This window comes from Pelodiscus sinensis, chromosome 31 (genome assembly GCF_052426305.1).
Source record: "Pelodiscus sinensis isolate ZL-2025 chromosome 31, ASM5242630v1, whole genome shotgun sequence".
NCBI classification, from domain to species: domain Eukaryota; kingdom Metazoa; phylum Chordata; order Testudines; family Trionychidae; genus Pelodiscus; species Pelodiscus sinensis.
This window is the reverse complement of record NC_143082.1, coordinates 6,110,936-6,127,294: the sequence shown is the minus strand read 5'-3', so window position 1 is coordinate 6,127,294 and position 16,359 is coordinate 6,110,936. Positions and strand designations below refer to the sequence as shown.

The 16,359-nt window shown below is 63.5% G+C and overlaps 2 protein-coding genes across 5 annotated transcripts in view; one reads left to right on the top strand and one right to left on the bottom strand.

Moving 5' to 3' along the window:
• ADGRE5 (adhesion G protein-coupled receptor E5) overlaps positions 1–6,814 on the top strand; it is a 50,390-nt gene extending 43,576 nt beyond the window's left edge. For all 4 annotated transcript variants that reach the window (XM_089774818.1, XM_089774820.1, XM_089774819.1 and 1 more), the window contains 11 exons: positions 1,016–1,193; positions 1,891–2,001; positions 2,137–2,369; positions 2,594–2,758; positions 3,502–3,693; positions 3,866–4,086; positions 4,574–4,640; positions 4,920–5,011; positions 5,334–5,502; positions 5,809–5,901; positions 6,192–6,814. In XM_089774818.1, the coding sequence (XP_089630944.1) occupies positions 1,016–1,193; positions 1,891–2,001; positions 2,137–2,369; positions 2,594–2,758; positions 3,502–3,693; positions 3,866–4,086; positions 4,574–4,640; positions 4,920–5,011; positions 5,334–5,502; positions 5,809–5,901; positions 6,192–6,224 (1,554 nt within the window). In that variant the 3' untranslated portion in view covers positions 6,225–6,814. The remainder of the gene's footprint in view (positions 1–1,015; positions 1,194–1,890; positions 2,002–2,136; positions 2,370–2,593; positions 2,759–3,501; positions 3,694–3,865; positions 4,087–4,573; positions 4,641–4,919; positions 5,012–5,333; positions 5,503–5,808; positions 5,902–6,191) is intronic.
• Positions 6,815–8,057: 1,243 nt separating this feature from the next.
• On the bottom strand, positions 8,058–15,918 carry DDX39A (DExD-box helicase 39A). Its single transcript, XM_075902230.2, has 11 exons — positions 15,786–15,918; positions 14,069–14,313; positions 13,163–13,290; positions 12,720–12,812; positions 12,117–12,300; positions 11,445–11,563; positions 10,749–10,880; positions 9,722–9,831; positions 9,428–9,572; positions 8,690–8,837; positions 8,058–8,218 (listed from the first exon to the last, which is right to left on the bottom strand). Exons 2-11 carry the CDS (start codon positions 14,274–14,276, stop codon positions 8,202–8,204), a joined length of 1,284 nt encoding a protein of 427 aa, XP_075758345.1. The 5' UTR covers positions 14,277–14,313; positions 15,786–15,918; the 3' UTR covers positions 8,058–8,201.
• Positions 15,919–16,359: the final 441 nt, after the last annotated feature.

Below are 16,359 nucleotides of genomic sequence, written 5' to 3'. Positions count from 1 at the left end.
GGCAATTAACCTCCTTACCGGGCAAATTGATTGAAACTATAGTAAAGAACAGAATTGTCAGAAACATCAATGAACATAATTTGTTGGGGAAAAGTCAGCATGGATTCTGTAAAGGGAAATCCTGCCTCACCAGTCTACTAGATTTTCTTGAGGGTGTCTACAAGTATGTGGACAAGGGGGATTCAGTGGACAGACTGTATTTAGATTTCCAGAAAGCCTTTGACAAGGTCCGTCCCCAAAGGCTCTGAAGCAAAGTGAGCTGCCATGAGAGGGAAGGGCCTCTCCTGGATCAGTAACTGGTTCAATTAAAAGATAGAAAACAAAGGGTCAGTTTTCAGAGTGGCGAGAGGTAACTAGTGGGGTCTCCTAAGGGGATCCATCGTAATCATCATAGTCACAAATGACCTGGAGAAAGGAGTAAACAGTGAGGTGGCAAAATTTGCAGATGATACTAAACTGCGCAAGAGAGTTAAGTCCAAAGCAGATGGCGAAGAGCTTCAAAAGGATCTCGCAAAACTAGGTGATTGGCAACAAAAAAGCAGATGCATTTTAATGTTGATAAATGCAAAGTGATGCACATTGGAAAATATAATCCCAGTTATATATCCAAAATGATGGGGACTAATTTCGCTATAACCACTCAAGAGAAATGAATAGGTAGCCGGTTTAACACAAAGAAAAGAAAGGATTTCTTCACACAGCACAGAGTTAATGGGTGGAACTCCTTGCCACAGGACCGGACCGTAACAGGGTTCAGAAAAGAACTAGACAAATTCATGGAGGTTAGGTCCATCAGTGGCTATTAGCAGGATGGGCAGGGAGGGTGGCCCGAGCCTCTGGCAGAAGCTGGGAATGGGCAACGGGCTGGAAGATTCCTGGGTCCACCCGGCATTGGCCACTGTCAAAAGCCAGGACACGAGGCTGGATGGACCTTTGGTCACACCCCATAGGGCCGTTCTTATGTTCCTACTGTGACAACACTCCCCTCCCGCCTTTGTCACACCCCCCTTGCCAGAATGTGCTGGTTGCGCTGGAGAAACAGATGAATGCGACTGGGCTGCAGAGCGAGAACGTGGAGCACGGCAGGCACAATTTTTCCACGGTGCTGTTGACCACGGTGGAGAAGCTGCTGCGAATGCTGGGTCAGACCCTGGCTGACCGCTCCGTCAACGTCACCTCCGCCAGAGGCACAGGTCAGCACCGGGCCAGTGGGGCTCATTATGCACAGCCAGCACGCCTGCAGGGAGACAGGAGCTCCCCGGGCCTGCTCCCCATAGCGCCCCCTGCAGGGAGACGGGAGCTCCCAGAGCTCCCCGGGCCTGCTCCCCATAGTGCCCCCTGCAGGGAGACAGGAGCTCCCCGGGCCTGCTCCCCATAGTGCCCCCTGCAGGGAGACAGGAGCTCCCTGGGCCTGTTCCCCATAGCGCCTCCTACAGGGAGACAGGAGCTCCCAGAGCTCCCCGGGCCTGCTCCCCATAGCGCCCCCTGCAGGGAGACAAGAGCTCCCAGAGCTCCCCAGGCCTGCTCCCCATAGCACCCCTTGCAGGGAGACAGGAGCCCTCACCCACAGCCAGTTCTCCCTCCCTGCTCCCCACAGCGCCCCCTGCAGGGAGACAGGAGCTCCCAGAGCTCCCCAGGCCTGCTTCCCATAGCGCCCCCTGAGGGAGACAGGAGCCCTCACCCACAGCCAGTTCTCCCTCCCTGCTCCCCACAGCGCCCCCTGCAGGGAGATGGGAGCTCCTCTCGCAGCCAACGCTCTCTCCCCGCTCCCCACATAGCACCCCCTGCATAGAGACTGGAGCCCCCCTGCAGCCAGAAAAGCAGCTGGCCCGGCTGCAGGTCCCTCGCCGCGTTCTCTGTTGTGAGCCCTGGCTGGCATTGTGGTTCCAGAACTGATGCTCAGGAAGGCTGGGAACCGGAGCTCGGAGGTCGTGCAGCTGCTGCAGAGCAAGACGCAGGTGAACTTAGAGTGGAACAAAGCCCCAGGGCAGCAGAAGGAAGGTAACTGACCATGCCCTGTGCTGGGATGGGCACAGCCAGGGCTCTGGGGGCAGCACATTGCCCTCTGGTGCCAGGCTGGGGTGTGTCCGGGGAGGGGGCACGGCCAATCTGCCCCGTTTCCTGTCTCTGTCACAGGCGACACGCTGGTCGGGCTGCTGGTGCACGTGGGGATGGGCTCCATGCTGGAAGGTGCCACAAAGATGGAGGCGCCCGAGTGGGACGAGATCCGGCTGAACGGGAGCAGGGAGCGGGAGCGGGGGCAGCCCAGCTACCGGGTGCTGTCGCCCGTGGTGTCGGTCTTCGTCAACGACCCAGGCGGCCAGGCCCACAGCCTCTCCATCAACATAAACTTCAGCCACCCAGTGCCGGTGAGCCCCGCGCTGGGCATGGGGGGGAGCCTAGTACGGCCCCATCCCAGCCAATGGGGACATCCACCTCCCCCTCAGAGGCAAACTGACGTCAGTGCCACCAGCCCAGCAAGACACCCCCCCGACTTGCCTCCTGGGAGCCCGGGATCCTGCCCTGGGTGGCCCCAGCCCTGCGCCTGCTCCTGCCCTGGTGCCCCCCGTGCATCAAGCCTCTCTCTCCCCAGGAGCGCAAGCTTTTCCAGCGGCTCCTCTGTGCCTACTGGGAGCCTACGAAGCAGCACTGGTCCACCAAGGGCTGCGTCCTGCTGGAGTCCAGTGGCTCCAGGACCCACTGCCAGTGCAACCACCTGACCAGCTTCGCCGTGCTCATGGCCTTCTATGACCTGGAGGTGGGTGCAGCCCTCGCAGGGCCTCAGGGCTGCGCAGGCTGGGGGCCGCTTCCCCCCCTCTCCCCAGTGGAGCAGGAGTCACTCGCCTCCCCCCCCCCCCGCCAGCAAACCCACTCCCCACCCGTGGCCAGGGTCCAGGAGCTGATCCAGGGCACAAGCAGCCCCTCTGCCCCACACCGTGGTACTAGGCGACTTCCCCAACAGCAGCGGCCAAGCTGCCGGCACGCTGGCTGGGAAGCTGTGGGGTGGCCAGGGAGCAGTCCCCATCCCCGTTGCACAGAAAGGGAAACTGAGGCAGGGTGACATGTCTCAAAGAGAAAGGGAAGTGACATTGACGCAGGGAGTTAAACCCAAGAGTCCTGACCCTCATCCCCTCCCTGCCTTGACCCCTGACCCTACTCCCCACGCAGAGCAGACCTGAGCTGTAACACCTTGGCCACAACCATCCATCCCCTCTAAACACAGCTCCCTGCCCGGGCAGGGACACTGCTCCAGGGGAACCCAGCCCCTCGCATGCCCAGGCCCCTCACCCTGCAGGGAGGTGCCAGGGGTCCCTCTTGTCGGAAGGCTTCCCACTGCACTAGGGCTGCGGGTCACCCCTTGGGGCGGGGCCAGGCTGGGCAGCATCAGCTTGACCCAGGCTGCCCCGTATTGTCAGACGAGCCTGGCAGCACCCACAGCCTGGCCCGGCTGCTGCCTGGCATGTGGGGGGAGCTCTGACTAACCCCGCCCCTCCCGTGCAGGACTGGCGCCTGGACATCATCACCAAGGTGGGGCTGGTGATCTCGCTGCTGTGTCTGCTGCTCTCCATCCTCACCTTCCTCTTCTCCCGCGCCCTGCAAGGCCCTCGCACCACCATCCACCTGCACCTCTGCCTGGCCCTCTTCGTGGCCTACGCCGTGTTCCTCACCGGCATGTCCAGAACCGACAACGAGGTAGCGGACCCCTAGCCGGTCAGGGGCCCGCGCCCCCCCAGTACCCCCTGCCGGGAGCTCCCCTCCCACCAGGCAGACTCCAGCCCCTGCCTGCCCACAGCACCCCCTGCTGTCAGGGGCTGGAATAGCCCGGAGCCCAGCCCTGACGGTGCCCACTCCCCTTTGGCTGCAGGTGGCATGCGCTGTGGTGGCCGGGCTCCTGCACTATTTCCTGCTGACCGCCTTCTGCTGGATGTGCCTGGAGGGCTTGGAGCTGTACCTGCTGGTGGTGCGGGTCTTCAAGCCCCAGGGCCTCAAGCGCCGCTACATGTTCCTGCTGGGCTACGGCGTGCCGGCCGTGATCGTGGGCATCTCCGCCGCCTCGTACAGCGAGGGCTATGGCACCATGCGATAGTGAGTTCGGCGCACGCGCGGGCGTGTAAGGGAACATGGCACCAAGCGATAGTGAGTTCGGCGCACGCGTGGGCGTGTAAGGGAACATGGCACCAAGCGATAGTGAGTTCGGCGCACGCGTGGGCGTGTAAGGGAACATGGCACCATGCGATAGTGAGTCTGGTGCACGCGCGGGCGTGTAAGGGAACATGGCACCAAGCGATAGTGAGTCTGGTGCACGCGCGGGCGTGTAAGGGAACATGGCACCATGTGACTGAGTCCGGCGCACGGGGGGGGAGGGGAGAGACGTGTAAGGGAACACGGACCCCTGTGACTGAGTCCAGTGCATGCAGGCGGGGGCAGGCGTGTAAGGGAACACGGCACCATGCAGGGTGGCATGGGGGACAGTGCAGCAGCTCAGCTGAGGGTGTCGCTGTTGCTTCTGCCAAGGGGGGTGGGGCAGACCCTGCCTGCAGTGCCCCCACCAATCTCCACCCCCTCCCTATAGCTGCTGGCTCTCTCTGAAGAAGGAATTCATTTGGAGCTTCCTGGCACCCGTCTGCATCATCATCGCGGTAAGACTCCAGCTGGCAGGCTGGCCAGTCTTCTACCCCCAGCCCTGCCCGGCCCCCGAGTTCCCAGCCACCTGACCCTCCGTTCCTCCCCCTCCGCCTGCCCCAGGACAGCTGGGCCCTCGCTTGCAATCCCAGCATTTAGAATGGGGTCACTACAGGGAGTGAGGCTTGACAGGTGCCCTGGCCCCACAGCCTGCCCCCCAGCACATCCCGCGCCCCCCAGCACATCCCCTAGCCCCACCCCCCCTCCTAACCCGGCTCTCCCCTGTTCCCCGGCAGGTCAATGCTGTCATCTTCGTGGTCACCGTCTGGAAGCTGGCGCAGAAATTCACCGACATCAGCCCCGATATCAGCAAGCTGAAGAAGTTCAGGTGGGGACAGAGACTTGGCCCCAGGGCAACGGAGACCCTGGCAGGGCCCTGCTGGCCCCTGGATGGGGGCATGTGAATAGTGGGCTGGCACCGGCCAAGGCGGGGCCTGGGAAGGTGGGGGTGGCATGGGGGAAACAGCAGTCACATGGCTTGGGGGAAGGGCTCAGACTGGGGGGGGGCAAAGCCCCAGGATTGACGGGGTGATGGGGGGAGAAACTCAGGGGAGGGACCCTGAGGTGGGAGGAGTCTCAGGGAAGGGGAGGGGCCTTGTGGCTGGGGGGGAGAGGGTATGGTCATGTGACTGGTTCCCCCTCCCCGACAGGGTGCTCACGCTCACGGCCATCGCCCAGCTCTGCATCCTGGGCATCACCTGGATGGTCGGCATGTTCCAGTTCAGCCAGCACACGCTGGTCTTCTCCTACGTCTTCACCATCCTCAACAGCTTCCAGGGGCTCTTCATCTTCCTGCTGCACTGTCTGCTCAAGCAACAGGCCAGTGCCCCACCCCCGGCTTAGTGCCCCACCCCTTCCACAGCCAGTGACCCCCACTGCACCCCCCCTTCCATAGCCACTGCTTGCCTACTGCACCCCCCACCTCAGCCATACCCTCCACTTCCCCTCCTGCCTCCCTTCACAGCCAATGCTCAACTCCTGTCCCATGGCAAACCTCCCCACCCCACAGCACCTATTGCTGGGAGTTCCCTCCACAGCTGGGGGGGGGGGAGAGCTGAGAGCTGGCTCCTCCCAGCTGAAGCCCCTGCCCCAGGGGGTGACCAGCCTTCTCCTCTCTCCTGCCAGGTGAGGGACGAGTACCGCCGGTGGCTGTGCTGTGGCAGACTCAAGGAACGAACCAAGTACTCCGAGTTTTCCAGCTCCATGTCCACCACGCGGGTAAGGGGGGGCCCAGGCCCACGGCCCAGTCTCCGCACAATGGCACAAGAGCATTCAGCCCCTGCGGCACCCAGCAAGCCCGGCCTGCTCCTGCTGGAGTAGAGGGGGAAAGGAGCCAAGGAACGAGGCTCCATGGTCCCAAGCATGGGGAGGAAGGAACCTGGATCCCATTCGCTCTTAGGGCCCCCAGGGCCTAGGCTGGGGCGAGAGGATGGGACAGGGATGGGGGGGGGGGGGGGGTGAGTCCCAGCCCCACGGTGCCCTGGTCTAACTGCCACGTTTTCCACCAGGGGCCCCAGCAGTCGCTTGAGTCTGGCCTATAGCACGAGTGCGCCCGTCAGCCCCTTTCCGGACATCGCAGCTTTGCGCAGGAGAGAACCCGGCCTCCTGCCCCCAGCCCGGCACGACCGCGGGCAGGCGCCCATCTCGCAGCCGGCATGACAGTGCCACGCGGCTGCCAGGACTGGCCACATGCAGACGCTTCGCCGGTCGCCCAGCCGAACCTGCCAGGCAAAAGGGGGTCAGTTGCACAGCCCAGCCCCCCCCCCGTCCCAGCACTGCCCGTCTGCTGGGAGCGCACCAGGCCTGCCTGCTGTGACCCTGCTGCGACCTATGCTAGGCACAGGGGGCGCCTGCTTCCTCGGTACGAACACGCCCTGCCCTGCCTCCAGGACCCCACGGGCTACGTGCAATAGACACGGAGGGGAGCGTGGGCCCGCCCCGCCACGGAGACAGCTGCCAGGGGAATCCAGCCAGCAGCAAGGAGCCCGCCCAGAAAGGGTCCCACACCCGACTGGGGCTGCAGCACGAGCATGGCCCTGGGCTGCGAGGGGACGACGCGGCCCCCAGAACGCTGCTGTCTCTGTCTCTCACTTGGGTTTGTTTTAATCTTATAAACGTGATTAAAATTATACGTTTTGTGACAAAAGCGGCTGCTCGCAGGAGCCAAGAGCGCGGCGGCTGGAGAGCGAGCCCAGGGCTCCGGCTCTGGGCCCCTCGCGCTCACGCACTGGGGCTGCTGGGCACGTCGGGACCCTCCAGGCACCCCGCTGCAGCAAAGCCCAGGCCCTCCCAGCTGCCAAAGAGCCGCCCCCATTTCCAGTGGGACTCGGTCTCGCCCGCCAGCCGCTGGCCTCACAAGCCCATTATCAAAGCGGCTCTAGCCAAGGGGGCTCCGTTTGTTACTGCGGGCACAGAGTGCCCCTCCCCCCCGCCACCAAAAAGCCTGTCTGCAGTTCACTGGGCCCAGGAGCAGGGACCCTGCCATGCAGCCCAATCCACCCCCACGCTGTGGGGCTGTGCAGTGGGACCCCCCCCACCAGGCCAGGAGTGGAGCACCCGGCATAGACCAGCAGCCAGGACTCAGGGGAGAGGGGGCAGCAGCAGAGCCCCGGTTAAACATGGGGGTGCTACTACACCCCAGCAAACCCCTAGTTCCCAGGGACCCCCAAGCCTACCCCAGGACCCACTCTCCTGCCCACAGAAGTGCTGGGGCAGGCTGCAAGCCGCTGTCTCCCCTGCAGAGCGGGGGGCCTTGAATCTTTCTGGGCACAGCCGGGTGGCAGCAGGCTGCAAGCAGAGCGCGGCTGCTACAGAGCAAGTCTCCCTTCCAGGGCCCTGCCACCAGGCCTGAGCGAGCTCCGCACCCTGGCCCACGGGGTGGGTTTGCTGATCCCTTTGCCTTCCTCAGGGGCCTTCCAGCCCCACCCCCATTTGTCAGCAGCCAGCTGGAGTGGGGACCCCAGAACTGCACGGGCGAGCAGCAGTCACACCAATGCCTGAAATGGCAGTGAAATAAACCTCCCTCCCCCTCGCGGGGCTTCCCACCGCCGCCCGCAACAGCATCGCACTGGGACTCACCCGCCCCGGGAGCACGGCCCCCATCGCACCCGACTTCCCCCTCGGAGCTGGGGTCGGACCCCACCGTCCTGAGTCCCTGCGTCTCAGAGACAGACCTGTTCTCCTTGGAAAGTGTTTAATCGTTACCGGAAGCAGCTGCCGGGGAACAGCTGTAGCTGCTTTCCAGACCAGTTTACAGTATGCGATGAGGTATTTTAAAAAAATTTAATTAGGAACTACCGTACGGGTACTATTACACGCAATGAATTCAAGTCTGTCAGCCTATCAAAAAAGCTATCCCTCCCCCCCACAGGCACTTGGTCATAAAACGTTTTATTTGAAACACTCAAACACACACCTACAGGTTTAAAAACTGCATAAAAAATGGAATACCCGTGATCTGGCTTAGAAAGAGTTAAAGCAACACCCATGCTGGTTCTGGGCAGGGGAGTCCAATCCAGTTATCGGCTCTGTTCAACTGTAAGAAAAAGAGACTGTTAATCCCACTGCTGCCACCAAAGGACTCGACCCACAGACCTGACAGACTCCCCACTATCACTAGGGGGCTTCACCACCTAGCACTGGCCCCTAGAACAACAGCACAGCAGCCATCACTGCCACCACCCCGACTCAAAGGGGGCTGTGGAGGGCGTGCCTGTGGCTGCTGCTGTTCCACAAGCATCTGAGATCAGGCTAGGCCCCACTTCCTGCAGAGCCTAAGCCACATACCCCTCACCATTGCGTCTGGGCACCCCACATAAGATCTGCTCCCAGTCAAGGCTAGTTATTTCTCCCTCCCGCCGAGGGCACAGGACTCCCCAGATGCACAGGATTGGTGCCTGAATCCATCCCCCCCTGCTCCCTGCAGAGAGGGTGGGACCTGCCTGGGGAGGTCTGCCCCGTGGGAGGGCGGAGAAAGGGATGAGGGCTGCCCCGGGCAGGTACGTACTGTACGTGGAAATGTCGATCTCCTCGGGCAGCTCGGCCACGTTCACCTCAAAACGATCCTGCACCTCGTTGAGGATCTTGGCGTCTCCCTCGTCCGACACAAAGGTGACAGCCAGGCCCTTCGTGCCAAAGCGCCCAGCACGTGCCACCTGCAATGAGGAGCTATCAGGGGCGGAGCCTCCTGGAGCCACGCCCACCATCCCAGAGAGACAGGCACATCATGGGGCTGGCAGGGCAATGGACTCCTGGGTGCCTGCAGGGAGGTCCTGCAACCACGTGGGAACCTAGCAGCCTGGGGTCTCAGGACAGCGCCCAGCTGGAGGCCAGAAGAGGCTGCGGCAGTTGTGACCCATCCTAGGCGATGCAGCTGGGGGTGGCGCAGCAGCAGGATCAGCAGGGGCCCTCACTGACCAGTGAACCAGCTTCTTTAGCCTGGGCAAAGAGCCCCCCATGTGCACACCCCCGCAGGTCAAACCCAGCCCTGAGCAGCAGAGCCATGCAGCCCAGGGATGGGTTTGATCTGCAGGCGTGGGGGGCCAGGGCACCTCTGCCTCAGCCCACGCCTTCCAGCAGCAGAAAACCAGCCAGGCCTCGGGGGCTGGGCACCAGCGATGGGCAGAGCCTGGGGACAACGAGGCTCCCCATGATGTGCCCAGGCAGACGGGCACAGGGTCAGCCCACGTCCCAGCTCTCCCCAGGCAGAGGGTCAGGGCCAGAACCCTCCCGGCCGCAGGCTCACCCGGTGCAGGTAGGTGTCCGAGTCCTCGGGCATGTCGTAGTTGAAGACGATGTTGACGCGCTCGATGTCCATCCCCCGCCCAAACAGGTTGGTGGCCACCAGGATGCGGCGCTGGAAATCCTTGAACTGCTGGTACCGGGACAGCCTAGGGGAGAATCACACCTTAGCCCCCAGCCCTGCTCCGGCCACTAGGGCCTGCCCCCTTCCCAAGGCCTGGTGCCAGCAGGAGCCAATCCAGGAGAGCCAAGTCGCTAGCCAGGCCAAGCCCCTGGCAGCCCAGAGCCCAGCACCCACCTCTCCTCCTGCGCCATGCCCCGGTGGATGGCGATGGCTGGGAAGTTCTGCTCCACCAGCAGCTGGGCCAGCGCCATGCAGCGCTGCACGGACTTGACGAAGATCACCACCTGGGGGAGGGGCGGAGGGTTAGCATGTGGCACCCCACAGACCCTGCCCCCGCTCAGCTTCCCTATTCCCATCCCTGCCCACGCCCCGGCCCTACCCCGACCGCTCCCACTGACTTGCATCCATGTGCTGAGCAAATTTTGTTACGTGCAATAGGGATGTAAAATCCTGGTTAACACATTGACTGATTCAAGGTGGGGCTGGAGCGTCCCTGCCTGCAGCGCACCCCACAGGACTGGAACAGCCCCCTGCCCATAGGGGGTGGGGTGGGGAAGGAGAGATGTGGTGGGGGGGCTGCTCCAGCCCCCACTGGTTAACCATTCACATCCCTAGTGTGCAGTAATGTGTGACAATTCACCTCCGCATTGATGCGCCCAAACTTCACTCTGCACACTGTGGTGGGGGCGTGGCCTAGGGGCTCAGGGTTGGGGGTGGGGATGAGGGCTCTATCTGGAAGTGTGGGCTGGGGGGTTGTGGTGCAGGGCACTTACCTGGGACAGCTCCTGATTGGTGGAGATGGGGAACAGGTGCTTCCCTCATGCTCCTCAGCCTACACCACTCCCCCCCAACCTCAGGTCCCATTGGCCACGATTCCCAGCCAAGGGGGCTCCGGGGTGGAGCCCTCGGGCAAGGGCAATGCAGGGACAGAGCTCAGGGCTCCACGCAGGGGGAGGAAGCAGCCCCCCACCTCTCCCCCGGCCCAGGAAGGGCTGGCCAAAACAGGCTTTAGGCCAGGACCCCCTTAGCCTGGAGCTGCAGTCCCTGAAGCCCTTCTCCTAATCCAGGCCTGCTGGGGCTGGAGGAGCGCACCCCTCCCCCAGGCCCGTGTCACAGCCAATCGCTGACAGCCAGAAGCCAGGAGTCCTGCTCTAACCACTGCCCCCTGCTCCCCTCCTGGCACAGGGACCCCAGGCCTCACCTGGTTGAATTCCAGCACGTCCAGCAGGTCGAAGAGCTTGCGATTCTTCTCGCTGTCCTTCAGCTTCACGTAGTACTGCTGCAGGCCGTGCAGCGTCAGCTTGGTCTCGTCGTCCACGAACACCTCCATGGGCTGGGGGGAGGGAGGAACTCAGCGACACTCCCACCGCCAAGGGGCTTCCCCCAGCCCTGCGTGGGCCACGAGTGTAACCAGCCCTGCCCCCACCCCATTTTGGACCCTGCACTCCCAGCAAGGGCTCCACAACCTGAGCCTGGAAGGAATTCCCTCTGACAGCAGCTGTAGTAGATCCTTCCCCTGCCCTGAAACCCAGCCACTAGAGGCGGTCAAAGCTCCGCCCCAGCATGGGTCAGAATCGCCTGCCTTGCCCAGGCTACGCATGTGCCAAGAGCCCAGATGCTGCCAGGCGTGAGCCCCCACTGGGCCAGGGCCTCAGAGGACACTGGGCTCCCAGGGACTGAGCGTGAGGGAGCCAGGAACCCCAGACCAGTTGGCCCCTCCCAGGCTGCCTCCTGCTCAGTGTAGGGGAGCTGGCTGGGGTCCCCCACTAAGCCAGCAAGTGCTGGATGAGTTGCGGGCAGCCAGGCCATGAGTGTGGAGCCCAGCCAGGGGCAGGCTGGGTCTGAGGATTGCTCTTCTTGGAGGGACAAGGCCCATGGAGGGGGGTAGGCAACTCACATCCTGCATGAACTTCCTGCAGACGGGCCGGATCTCCTTGCTGAGGGTGGCGCTGAACATCATGCACTGCTTCTCGTGGGGCGTGAGCCGGAAGATCTCCTGCACGTCCCGCCGCATGTCTGTGGAGAGGGAGGGGTCACTGCACAGGGACAGCAGAGGGACCACTCGGGGGAAGGCGCTGGGATCCATGCAAAGAACCAGCCTGCCGAGGTCACACCAGAGCCAGGTAGGCACCCTTACTCCCACCTCTAGGTCGCTCGATCCCAGACCGATCCCGCTACACTGAGTGTCTGCCTCCCTCTGCCCTGCCCCGCCTACAATACCAGCCTGGGCTTCAGACCAGCAGGTTCCAGGGACACACAACTGAGCTGCTCCAGGCCTGATCCTGATGGTCAGGCCCACTGCTTCTGCCTCGGAGGAAGGAGGTGCTCTCCACCCAAGCAGGTGTAGTAGGTTCTTACCCTGGTATGTAGTCCCAGCTCTGGGAGGGGAGTAGGGATAGAACCCAGCCTGCCCTGCTCTGACCACTAGACCCCAGTCCCCTCCCAGGGCTGCGGGTCAGACCAGGAGTCACCGAATTGCTAGAGCATGCAGACAGCCCCTTGAGCTCAGGTGCCCCAGGCATGCCAAGCCCCTCCCCCTCCCCACACCCCAGTCCACCCCCCTTCTCACCAAGCTGCTCCAGCATCTTGTCGCACTCGTCCAGCACAAAGTGCTTGACGCTGCGCAGGTTGAGGCTCTTGTTGCGCACCAAGGCCAGGATGCGGCCCGGGGTCCCCACCACGATGTGGGGGCAGTTCTTCTTTAGCACCTCCTCGTCCTTCTTGATGGAGAGGCCCCCGAAGAACACCGCCACCTGCAGGAGACCGGGGGAACAGCAGGGTCAGCAGCCAGGCAGTAAACCAGAAGCACCTAGCACACCTGGGGCTAGGAGAGCACCTCCCCCTTTCGGTGGGGGAAACTGAGGCAAAGGAACCGGGATTTGTCCAAAGGCAGGTTAGTGGCAGAGCCTAGACTAGAATTAAGGAGTCCTGACTTCCAACCCCCACTCCGCTCCCAGAGCCGGGAGAGAACTCAGGAGTCCTGACCCACCCCACACAATCCGAGAGAGAAGACGGGAACAGCTTCCACATTCCACCCCTCGTGCCCTGCAGCCAGGCCAAACAGCACTGCAGCTCCACAGGGGAGCCAGCCTCATCCCCTGAGGGCATCCGAGGTGCTGGGGAGGGGCTCCCCTTGACGCAGGCAGCGTGGGGGGCCAGAGGATGGGATCACCTTGACGCTGGGCATGTACTTGGAGAAGCGCTCGTACTCCTTGCTGATCTGGAACGCCAGCTCCCGCGTGTGGCACATCACCAGCACGGACACCTGGGGGGAGAGACGGGGTCACCTCAGCACCCCATGAGACATCCTGCCTCTCCAGGAATGCAGCCCAACACCCCCACCCAGGAACACCCTCCTGGGGATGGACACCTCCCCCCTCTTCCCCAAGATTTGGGGATCAGGTGCCCCCCCTTTGCCCCTTCACAGGGATGAATGATCTGGGGAGACCAGACTAAGCTAAAGCATCAGGGGTCCATGTCGCCTTCCCTGCCCTTCTCTTGGAGCCCAGGATGTCTCTTCACCAAGTCTACCCCACACCTGGATAGGCAGCCCCAGGCCCCTTCCCACATGGAATGGGTCAGAGAGAGGGCTGCTCCCCCCCCCCCAAACCATACCTGCCCATCCACCGGCTCAATCTGCTGCAGCGTGGCCAGCACGAAGACAGCCGTCTTGCCCATGCCCGACTTGGCCTGGCACAGCACGTCCATGCCCAGGATGGCCTGCGGGATGCACTCGTGCTGCACTGCGAGGGGAGGGCAGACACACGACAGTTAGATGGGGCGCAGCATGTTGAGGGGAGAACCAGGAGTCCTGACTCCCAGCCCGCTGCTCAAACCGCTAAACCCATCCCCCTCCAGCACTGGGGCATTAGGGTCACCTACTGAGACCCCACCCCCAGCGGCACAGGGCCCCTCAGTGCTGCACTGGGGCTGATACTGAGTGCCAAGGAGAGCGCTCCCTGCTTCCCCAATGCAGACAGGCCTGATGGACTAGTCGGCTGGTCACACCCCATCCCTTGCTGCCTCCATCAGAAAGAGGCAGCGGGGTGAGGGGAAAGAGGAGAGGGTACTTGAAAGCAGTAGCACCGCTTGAAGCCTGGGCCAGCTGGGGTATCCCCAGGCTCCCCGCGGTGTTTCAAAGCGGCAGCGCCACACAGAGCCCAGGGTCAGTGGGGGAGTTCCCAGCTGATCCCGGGCTCCACCTCCGCCTTTGAAGTGTAGCAACAGCCCATGGGCCCTAGAGCTGTTGCTACACTTCGAAGGCGGAGGCGCCCCATCGACTAATCGAATAGTCAATGCAAAATACATCGACTATTCGATTAGTCAGTCGCTATTGAACGTCCGTAGCCCCCACTTGGCAGGGCAGATCTCAGGATCACACTCCTTTTGCTGACACCCCCGTATCCCCGCAGCTCTCACCAGGCAGCGCCGCTCTCTATGGCCCCCGCCCGCAGGTCCTCCCAGGCGGGCTGGCGAGGGGGTTGCGCTCCCAGGGGCCAGGGGCCTCGGCTCCGCTCCTACCTTCAGACGGGTGCTCGAAGCCACAGTCCACAATGGCTCGCAGGAGCTCGGGTTTGAGCAGGAAGTCCCGGAACCCTGAGCTGTGGATGGACACATAGGAGCCCTTCACGTCCTTCTTTGCTGCAGGGGGCACCGCGTCCGCCACCACCTGGGGCTCCTCGTCCTCCTCATAATCCAGCAGCTCGTTCTCCACATCCTGCTCCGCCATTCTGCGAGGAACGGGGCACTCGGGCTGCGGGGCTGCACTGAAGGTACCAACAGTGTTAGCACAGGGAGCTCAGGGTTTGGACAGGTCAGAACTGAGGGACCCAGGCCTGTACTAGGCTAGTAAAGGCTTCAGGCCAGTGCTGAGCCAACAGAGGTGGAGGGGAGCCCAGGACTTGCACAAGGGCTTTAGGTCAGGATGGAGACACACCCACAGAGCTGGGACGGAGATGAGGCTGGGGTAACAGGCTTCAGGTCAAGAGCGTGAGGCACGGGCAGAGCTGGGGTGGGGGAGTAACCCCAAACTTCATTAGCCCAGGGGCCTTGGGCAGGATTGAGGGCCATTGGCAGAGCTGGGAGTGGGGAGCCTGGACAGCCAGGGGAGTTGTGGGTCAGGATTGAGGGGCACTGACTGGGAGGCTATGGGTCAGGATTGAGGGGCACTAGATGGGACACTGGGTCGCTTGGGGAGGTGGGTTGGGGAGTCGGGATTATGGGGCACTGGGGGGCCAGGGCTAGGGGCTGTGGACGGGCATTACGATACCCTTGCGGGGGGGGGGGTTGGGCTAGCCAGGGGGCTGGGGGGTCGGGGTTATGGGGCGCTGGGGGGCCAGGGCTGGGGGCTGTGGACGGGCATTACGATACCCTTGCGGGGGGGGTTGGGGGGTCGGGGTTATGGGGCGCTGGGGGGCCAGGGCTGGGGGCTGTGGACGGGCATTACGGTACCCTTGCAGGGGGGGGCTGGGGGGTCGGGGTTATGGGGCGCTGGGGGGCCAGGGCTGGGGGCTGTGGCGGGGGGGGGGGTGGGCTTGCGGGGGGGGTTGGGGGGTCGGGGTTATGGGGCGCTGGGGGGCCAGGGCTGGGGGCTGTGGACGGGCATTACGATACCCTTGCGGGGGGGGGCTGGGGGGTCGGGATTATGGGGCGCTGGGGGGCCAGGGCTGGGGGGGCTGTGGACGGGCATTACGGTACCCTTGCGGGGGGGGTTGGGGGGTCGGGATTATGGGGCGCTGGGGGGCCAGGGCTGGGGGGGCTGTGGACGGGCATTACGGTACCCTTGCGGGGGGGGCTGGGGGTCGGGGTTATGGGGCGCTGGGGGGCCAGGGCTGGGGGCTGTGGACGGGCATTACGGTACCCTTGCGGGGGGGGCTGGGGGGCCGCCAGGGCTGGGGGGGCTGTGGACGGGCATTACGGTACCCTTGCGGGGGGGGGCTGGGGGGGTCGGGGTTATGGGGCGCTGGCAGAGCTGGGGGCCCGCGGGTCGGGACTGCGGGGCGCGGGAGGCGGGGCTACGGGCGGGATTAGGGGGCGCTGGGGGGGCTGGAGGATCCGGGGGGGCTGGGGGCACGTGCCCCCCCCACAAGCAGAGCGGCCGCCATGGGCAGGCTCCCGGCCCCGGCCCCCCCCGTTGCCCGGCCTGGCGGCCCGCGGGCCGGGCGGGGGAGACGCGGCGCCGACCAGGCCGCAGCCCAAGCCCCGGGCTCGCGTGAGCGCCCCGCCCGGCCGCTCTCACCTCGCGCTCCCGGAGGCCGCTCACGTGGTACCGCGCTCCGGCTCCCACTCCCGCGCGGCGCGTCCTCTGCCGGCGACAGAGCGCTTCTTCCGCCTCCACTCCCATTGGCGCGACGCCCCGCCATTCCGGGCCGCTCCCTCCACTCTCATTGGTCTGCTGGAGGCCCGAGGCCCGCCTTACGCCGGAGTTAGCGGATGCCGCCAGAGGAACTGCCAGTCTATTGGCTGATAGAGATGTCCATCTTTGGAAGCTGCCTGTTGATTGGGTTAATTCATCTGCCAGTCAGCGCGCCCTTCCATCAGTTTCCTACGAGGGTAGCACTGCGGTCTTGAGAGAGGGAGGAACAAAGGGCAAGTGAAGCCTGGAATGAGACGCCATCTTGAATGGTGGCAAAAAACACACCATGAAGATGGGAAGGAGTGGGGCGCCATCTTAAGTGCTGGCAGGAGTAGTTATCTCTCCCCCTTCTTCTTCCAATCAGGATAAGCGCAGGGCTATGAGGATAGACACAGCTCAGAGGGATGGGCAGGGCTGCTGGTGGCCAGGGTCACTACGCCCATAGACTTGGCCTAGT

What these genes read in the sequence shown, in the direction of transcription:
- DDX39A (XM_075902230.2), bottom strand. Translation starts at nt 14,276, where the DNA reads ATGGCGGAGCAGGATGTGGAGAACGAGCTGCTGGATTATGAGGAGGAC. An exon ending in CTTCGAGCACCCGTCTGAAG is followed by an intron (nt 13,291 to 14,068) that starts GTAGGAGCGGAG and finishes CTCCCCTCGCAG; the next exon opens with TGCAGCACGAGTGCATCCCG. An exon ending in CAAGATGCTGGAGCAGCTTG is followed by an intron (nt 11,564 to 12,116) that starts GTGAGAAGGGGG and finishes CCCTCTCCACAG; the next exon opens with ACATGCGGCGGGACGTGCAG.